A 9154-nucleotide genomic window follows, 5' to 3' on the forward strand; every position below is an offset into this window, starting at 1 on the left:
TCCCAATTACTCTCTCACTCTCTTTCTGACCCCGATATCATATTTTACATGGACTGCATGTCGCTGTTGCTTATTTCTGCAGTTTGTTTTTCTGCAGGAATTCAGCTGAGCTCATGAACAAACAGGCACAATGTACTTTCTTACATTGTAAATCTTACATTATAGCTGCACGTTCAGTACTGCGCACTAAATTACACTTAATCAAGTACATAAATATGTTACAACTCAGCTTGGTTTGACATGAAAAATTAAATGAGTGATTAAGTTGTGATCATTGTGTGCTCTCAGTAGTTTTATGCTGCACACTGTGTTTATGTGTGTTTCTGACCTAGAATAAAGACAGAATTGCTGAAAAATGTCTTGCTAGAATCTCTATCTCTAAAAAGAAGTCTCAACATGTCTTTTTGAGGTTTAATTACTTTTAGTTTGACACTCCAACTTAAAATGCAGTGCTCATAACGCCAGTCGCTGAAAGAACAGCAAGACATGATGCAATGGCCAATGATGTCAGTCTGTCTCATACACAGACCAACAATTAACATTTCAGACTCAGAAGGAATTCATGTATGACTGAACCATGCAAACTGAATTGCTGTATACTGCAAGTGGGAGGAATATGTTCAATTAACAAAACAAACAATATGAAATATCTAAAGCCACTTTTTGTAATGTATGTTCCATGCTCACAAAATGTCTTTTAATTATCTTCTTTTGGGGGCTTTTTCAGCTAATTTTAATATTAATAGAATGCCACAGCCATGACATTAAACCCCTGAAAACTTATTTGCGATTAGGTTCCCTCAAGATTTCCCTATAGGTTTTTTTAATGGGGGTTTTCAATTCATGAGAAAACATTTTTATGTAGTTATTACAGACATTTTTTTAAAATAAATAATTGCTTTACATTTCAAGTTTTCAGTACAGGTGTGCATAATTGCCACATACATTATTTTAATCATAAACTGAAACCCATAGGAAAATCTTGAGGGAACCCATGGCACATTAATCTTCCGGGTTCTGACATAAAGGCTGAAGCACTCTATTAAGTTGCATTTCATGTAATTAATTTGATTATACTTTTAATTGGTTGACAGCTCTAACCGAAACATATAAAACATGTTTTGAAATTGTGGGTAACTTAAAACCTACAATGATATTTCAGCACAAATACAGACAGTTCATGTAGAGCACAGTAAAAACAACAGAACTCATTTTCGTTCTCTTTCTTTCCAATAACCCTGAGGAGGACTTTGTGCTGGCCTACATATCATATCCACACACACATTAGTGTTTCCATTTGACTATGGTGGAGGAATGCAGAGTTGCATAACTAAGACAGCAGAACTGAGTTCTCATTTCAGACACTCCGAGCAGAAAGTGAAAACACACACATAATAACATTATTATATCTCACTCTGTGTTTAGAATATCAAATTCACCAATCCAACATGTGTAATGTTTAAATGATCTATCCCTCGTTCTGTTGCACACACACACATGAAGGCAGTGGTATACTGTAATAATCACACCAATAATGCTTTTTCACAGTGTAATTGTATATATTATTTTGCATTATCTTGCACCTGTAACCCACATCCCTTGACATCAGCAGTCCAGGGGATCTTAACAAGGATATTTCTGTGCAAATTGACTCCAGCTGTTCTGTTCTACTTCTTTGTTGAAAAGATGTGCTTCATGATGTAATGTTGAAGTAGCTTTTCCTGAGAAAGCACTTCTTGCCAGATATGCAGGACAACTACTGCTCACCCTGAAAAGTTTGGTCAGATTTTTAGAACAATGGCTTTACATTAATCAGTAAAGTTCAAGACAGATGAACCAGCTAACACCAAACTAACACAGATAGAAATCAGTGTAACCTACAATCAAACAATCTCTGCAAATGCACAAGAGACTCAGCTAATTATTATTATTAGGATTATTTTGGAATTGCCCTAAAACCAGCATGCACAGAAGTGTTTCATACTGTTCACCATTAATTGGACAAATTGTTACCACTGAATAGCTAACTCAACTGCAATCTAAGTACAACAGCACAACCTAGTGTACAAAGACCAACTCTGTAAGGCATTGTAAGAAAAAAATCAGTAGAAAAACAATTATCCTGGCAGAAACCCTAAAACACAACACATTGCAATGTGTGATTCAAAACACAAATAAAACACATTTGAAAAATCTATATGAAACATTCCTTCACATGGTACATTGGGTATATGTTATGTTCAAACTCAAGTGTATAAACAGAATATAGAAAATTGAATAGAATACAGAAAACAATATGTCCATGGTTTTAAAATAAGATTGTTCTGTTACTTTTTCTGTTAAAAAAAAAAAATTTCTATCTGAAAAAAAAACTGTATATAAATTTACTGAGTTATATGATTGCTAGATAATTTGCTTTATTGACAAAAGACTATGGTTGAGTACAGCTGAGCTCTTATTAACAAAAGTGTTTCAAAAATGTAATGTAATATTCACCTTCCCAAATTGAGGTCACAATATGAAGTCTCACCACTTAATCAGATCACACACTTGCTGTTCCAGAGGATTCCTGACCAATGAGTAACAGTGTGAATGAGAGAAAGCAGGCATAACAGTGTTAGGTTGTTGTGGTGATCACAGCACAGCGCTCCACACTCCTCAACTCCACAACTAAATACATGATACTAATACTGCTACGTTGCATCTGGCTGTTGAGTGCAGTTTGGAAATATGAAGTGCTACAGATAAAAACAAAATATTTAGTAGCAAATATGGACTGCCTAATTGGTTAATACTTATCTAATCTGGAATGGAAAAGGAGTAAAATGTTTAAATGTGAAACATTAAATTATCTAATATATATTTAAATATTAAAAGAGAAAAATAAAAATTACTGTGACTTACTCACCCTCTAGCAATACTACAGTAGGTGTATATGACTTTCTTCTTTCAGACAAATACAATTTAAGTTATATATATTTGTTAAATCCTGTTTTTTTCAAGCTTTATAATGACAGTGAATGGTGGTCGAGAATTTGAAGCAAAATAAAGTGCATCCATCCATTATAAAAAAGTGCTCCACGCGGCTGAGAATATGCTGAGAATATAACTCAGATTATATTTGTCTGAAAAAAATAAAGTCATATACACCTAGGATGACTTGAGGGTGAGTAAATCATGGGTTCAACTATGTCCCTTTAAATAATAAATATTTGTTTGCTAGCTTGATTGTTGGTTGTCAGATAAAAATATGGGAATCTATTTATTTTTTTCATTCAGATGTGGAAATATAGGACAAAAACTATTCATTTTTTATTCATTTATTTTTATTATGCGCACTGGGCAACTGTATTATTTATGACTAAAGCGCTAAAACCATCATAGTTGCCTATACAAAAGTCTATAGAAAACACAACAAAACTGTTCTTCTGAGTATTTTGGCGTCTTTAAAACTCAGTATACGTACTCAGCGAATTTCCAGTACATTACATTCAGGTACAGCGTGTAAAACAAGATAATTAATGATAAGAAAGGTCATCAGTAATGAGGGCGCGGTCGGTATCGTTACAGCCAATCTCCACTTGAACAAGTTCTTTCCTCAAACAATTCCATATTTGGAGTTCCGTAGCCACACCCAAGGGGCGTGTCGAGCATGACGATGATTCCTGTTTACATGCTTTTGGGCGTCACTGGCAGCATGGCAGTGACTCAGAAACCGAAGGCTGATGTGGCTCGAGATCACAAGGCTGGGATCTCGAGCTCTTTGGCGAGGATTTTTAACACAACTGGATCATTTAAATAACCACACGGACAAACAGGGTAAGCCAGGCGCATAGCTAATATGACAAGCAATTCCCACCCCCAAAACAGACACTCTTCCACGCTGTCATGGAATCAAAGTCAGATTAGTCAGTGTTTTCTCTCTCACTCTTTTAAAGCTGTTTGAGCGCTTATTGTTTGTGTATTTATTTGAGTCTATACGGGAGTCATATGCGAATAAATGCGTGTACGGATTCAAATTCCTTTGGACAGACAAAACGAGCAGTTAGTGCTTTACTCTATAAGGGTTATTTGTGATTCTTTTCTGTTTCCACAGAGATGAATCACGCAAAATAAATATTCTGTTATCATTTACTCACCTCTATGCTGTTTCAAACCTGTATGATTTTCTTTCCCCCGTGGAATGCAAAGGAACTAGGAACTGACGAACTCAGTCACCATTCACTTTCCTAACATTTTCCATACAATGAAATCCATACAGTGGTGACTAATTCTGCCTAACATCTCCTTTTATCTTCATTTTTGGATGAAGCTTCCATTTTAGAACCATTTAGATGTTATTTTGAAATGTTAGGTTCTTCTTTGGTCGTGCCTTTTCACAGGTTCCATCACAGTCGGATGCGTGATTACTTTCAAAGACAGACTCATGCTCCTCTGGTACACTGGATACTGGAACCACAGCTCAGAAACTGGAAATCACTGGCTGGCCACACACCAACCGCGATTTTAATCAGGGTTAATTGGCTTTTTTTAATTTCGAAGATTTTACATTTTTAGAAGTAACTTTCATGACGCCAATATCAGAGGTTCGTGGTATTGCACAATCGCCTTTGTCTTTTGGACCCTCTAGAGTTCGTAATTGGCAACAACAAGATTTTTGAACTAAATATATATTAAATTATACAGTTTTTAAAAAAAAAAAAATTGCGTGTGTGTGTTTAATGAGGACTCTTCACATACACAGTACATTTTATACTGTACTTTTATTGAATGGCTACCTTGTTGGCTATCTTTCTTTTGCTACCTGGCCCAAATCACTCAAACTGCAGCCATGTGTGTGTGTGTGTGTGTGTGTTTAATGCAAGCCATTTATTGGACACCTTTGTGGTCCAAATTGTATGTTATATTGTTTATACATTTTTCATATTCAATTTACTACTTCACTTCACTAAGAACATTGTTTTACTAAACCAAAATCGGTGCTGTGTGTCAGTGCAAGTTTATCAGATGAAACTCATCCAAATGCCTTTGGATTTGGTAACAACAGGCTGTTTGTTCATGCAGTGTTGTGCAAGAGGACAGATGCTTGGTTTTAACCGCTCTGTAGTGTCCCTGAATCAATAATTGCTCTTGGTACGGAGTGGTAGTATTCTTGTATGTGTGTACAGTATTGGTGTTCACACTCAATGCTTGTGATCACTTTATTGTTAATTGAAATAAACTGGGGCTGTTTTAGTTGAGGTTTATTGATTTAAGAAGCTTCCACCGAATGTCAGGAATGTTTTTCCAGTCATTCTGGTTCCAGGACTCTCACATGTTTGACAGTCTGTCATTAAAACTTGTATCTGATCAGTAATGTAGATAGAAGACAGTAAACATGTACACACAGCACATAACAGACATGCATTGTATCCTGAACATTTAAAGTGATAGTTCACGCAAAAATGAAAATTGTGTGATCATCATCTACTTAGACTTGTTTCAAACCCATAGGTTTTCTTCCGTCTGTGTAATATAAAAGTGTTGTGTATGTGAATTTGTCAGCATGGCTAAAAATGTTTGCTCATTTTTAGTATCCTGTTGTGCCAGTAGCTCTAACATAGAGCAATAATAAGGGTCTGTGTGTGTAATGTAATTCAGCATGTTTAACAAATCATCAGTGCTATCAGATCCTGTCTGTGCAAATTGCAAGTCCTTTGCCCTGATAACAGGTGTAACTGTAAACATTTGAACTTGAATTAGAGATCAAGATCAATATGTTAAGTTCTTTTTACTTGTCTAATTAATATTTAGTGAGATCATATTAATGAAGGGACTATACAGTTCACAATGTAATTCAAGTCAGCACACACCGGTCATTAGGTTTGTTAATTTAGACTAATTCAGCTCAGCACATTTCAGACATTCTTTGAACTGAGGTTACACAGCCACTGATAAGAAAGCGCACCGTGTGTGTTTGTTGGAAACTCTGCACTTTAGCATTCAGGCTCCAGAATCAGCAGAATTTAGAACTGTTTGCGTGAATGTACTCAGATACAAGTACTACTGATTGTGCACAGACCTTTGGAGTCAGTGACTGAGAAGGTGAAGATGGTGAGCTGTAGAGGGTGATTTAAGGAGACCAGGGGTGTATAAAGTGAGTGTCAGCCTATTCTGTTGGATTTATTGTCGCTGATTGGATTAGGGACATGCAAAACTACATATTTTCAAAACCAGCTTGCTTGACTGACTAGTCAATTAATGATTCCTAAAGATATAGTCCACCCAAAAATGAAGTCATGATTTACTCGCCCTCATGTTGTTTCAAACCTGTAAGACTTTCTTTCTTCCTCGGAACATAAAAGATATTTTGAAGAACACTGAAATCAAACCACTTTGAAGCCCATTGTCTTCCATTGTATGGACCAAAAATACAGACATTTCTCAAAATATCTTCTTGCACAAAAGAAAATAAGTCATACAGGTTTGGAATGATTCAAGGATAGGTGAATGACGACATTTCTCGGTGGCCTATCCCTTTAAGGATGCTCTGTGTAGTTAGGTTGGTTTTTGGTGTTTACATCACAAACAGCTCAATGGATTGCAACAGAATGGAAAAGAAAGCAGGGGAACTTCCATGCAAAAATAAGAACCATGACCAGTTTATTTTTATTTAATTAATTATTTTTTATTTTATTTTACTAAAACCACTCTATTGTTACTAATCCACTTTTAAAGTATTAAAAGTCCAATAAATAAATAATCTAAAACTTACAAGATGACCCATTCTTAGGGCACAGTCAGAATTTATTTTATTATATGAATTCCTTAAAGGGATAGTTCATCCAAAATAAATTCTGTATAAGTTTCTTTCTTATGTTGAACACAAAATAAGTTATTTTGAAGAACCAAACAGTTTTTGGTCCCCATTGACTTCCATAGTAGGGAAAGAAATACTGTGGAAGTCAATGTGGACATCAACTGTTTGATTACCAGCTTTCTTCAGAATATCTTCTTTTATGTTCAAAATAAGAAAGAAACTCCTACAGGTTTGGAATGACATGATGGTGAGTAAATGATGACAAATTTTTCATTTATAGGTGAACTATTCCTTTAACATTCATCTGTGTGTTTCTACATTTACCAGTGTTTGTGTAATCTTGTCTGTTTCTGCAGGTATGCCGGGCTCCAGGTACGTTGGTGTGGAGGGTTGGAGCAGTAAGCAGGTCGCTGGCTGGCTCAGAGATCAGGGGTTTCGTGAATATGTGGATCTCCTGTGCTCTAAGCACCGTTTGGATGGTGCCAGTCTGCTTTGTCTTTCTGAGACTGACCTGCGGTCTCCTCCACTGGAGCTTAAGGTGCTGGGTGATATCAAGAGACTGATGCTGGCTGTGCGGAGGCTACAGAGAAAACACACAGCCCTCGCGCAGTCAGGGTCAGAGGTCAGTGCGTTGTCTCTCATACACACTGGAGGAACAGACCGTGTCATCTCTAATGGCTTCGCAGAGCGAGGGTCAGGAGACCGTCAACACTGTAATGGGGCAGTCACTACAGTTGGTGGGGAACATAGTTACTCGAACGGCAAGCGTAAACAGTATTGTGTTCGGTTGGACCCGGAGTACTGGAAGACGACACTCAGCGCACTTTACGCCATGCTGGTATGCGGAGTGACATCATTCGTCATGGTACTAGTACATGAGCGGGTTCCTGACATGAGGACATACCCGCCACTTCCAGACATATTTCTAGACAGGTGAGTTATATCTGAATGGGTGGTGTGGAAATATTTCAGGACAGGTGTGTTATATTACTTCTCCAGTTCATATAGAGTTGGGTGATGTATTGAAAATAACATTTTCTTCCATCACAATGATTCCAATGCACAACTTTATTTTTTATTTTATTATTAAGACATTTGAATAGATATATTTCATTGTGCTTTTTTAAACCTTTCCTCAGTGCACGTCTGCACGAAAGTGAATTTTAAAATGTTTTAGTAAATGTATGCTGTACTGTATGTGTAAAAGGAGAATATATAAAAAACTATTTACATAAATATATGTAATATACTATGAACTGATACAACCGTTTTTTTTAATAATAATAATAATTAAATATTCATTTACCCTTTGTAAATGTTTTACTCCTTGTAGTGAACATTTTGAAAATGCAACAGATATCTGCATATTAAATGCACCACCCAACTTTGCTTGTTTTTGTTCAGAATTCAGTTCAAATGATAAGTTTATTTTAATAAGTGTTTTTTCTCAGTAATCTTTTCTTGTGGTTTTGTAGTGTTAATCAAGAATTATGACTCTTGTTATTTATGTGTCAGTGTTCCCAGAATTCCCTGGGCCTTCACCATGGCTGAAGCATGTGCAGTGGTGTTGGGTTCCATATTAATGCTGGTGTTGTTGATGCACAAACACAGGTAAACACACAAAGAAAGTCAAAATGCAACCCAGCACTAAGAGACATTTAAAAAAAGTTTGCTATGGTTTCAAGACTGTTAATATTTTGTCATTATAATATTCTTAAAGACAATCCAGTTCTTTTCAGAAATTGCTGGTACTTAAAGGGGTCATATGATTATTATTTTGTGTAATTAAATATATTTATGTGGTTTAAGGTTCAAAAAACACATTATTTTCCACATACTGTACATTATTGTTTCTCCTCTATGCCCCGCCTTTCTGAAACGCGTTGATTTTTACAAAGCTCATCGTTCTGAAAAGCGAGGTGTGCTGTGATTGGCCAGCTATCCAGTGCGTTGTGATTGGCCGGATACCTCAAGCGTGTGACGGAAATGTATCGCCCCTTACCATACTGTGATGCCCTGTCCGTCCGGCCGGAGCGACGAGACAAAAACATTAAAACCCATTATAAACGAGGCATTTGTTGCATCCAGTGGGGACATAATTACAGATTATAATGACTTATACTCTCTTTTATACGTTGCGTTGCATCGCACCACGTAAACATAAAACCATGTCTGCATTTGTGATCGGAGAAATGACAAACAACAAGCGCTACTCTACACTGCTCAAAATTCGCATTTAAATCATCAGTGGCAAATCCTTTAAATATGAAAACGTATTCGCAGTCTGTGAGTCAGAACAGCCGGCATTGTAGTCTACTCCAGGGGTTTTCAACCTTAGTCCTCCATAAAATGTGC

General features: G+C 36.5%; 1 protein-coding gene across 1 annotated transcript in view; it reads left to right on the top strand.

Annotated features, from left to right (window-relative positions):
• Positions 1–3548: 3548 nt before the first annotated feature.
• The window catches only part of samd8 (sterile alpha motif domain containing 8), an 11458-nt gene continuing 5852 nt past the window's right edge, over positions 3549–9154 (top strand). The window contains exons 1-3 of the mRNA XM_016269739.1: positions 3549–3819; positions 7156–7732; positions 8315–8410. Coding sequence (XP_016125225.1) covers positions 3726–3819; positions 7156–7732; positions 8315–8410 — 767 coding nt within the window. The 5' untranslated portion in view covers positions 3549–3725. The remainder of the gene's footprint in view (positions 3820–7155; positions 7733–8314; positions 8411–9154) is intronic.

The sequence above is a fragment of the Sinocyclocheilus grahami genome, unplaced genomic scaffold, assembly GCF_001515645.1.
Source record: "Sinocyclocheilus grahami isolate Dianchi unplaced genomic scaffold, SAMN03320097.WGS_v1.1 scaffold54.1, whole genome shotgun sequence".
Classification (NCBI taxonomy): domain Eukaryota; kingdom Metazoa; phylum Chordata; class Actinopteri; order Cypriniformes; family Cyprinidae; genus Sinocyclocheilus; species Sinocyclocheilus grahami.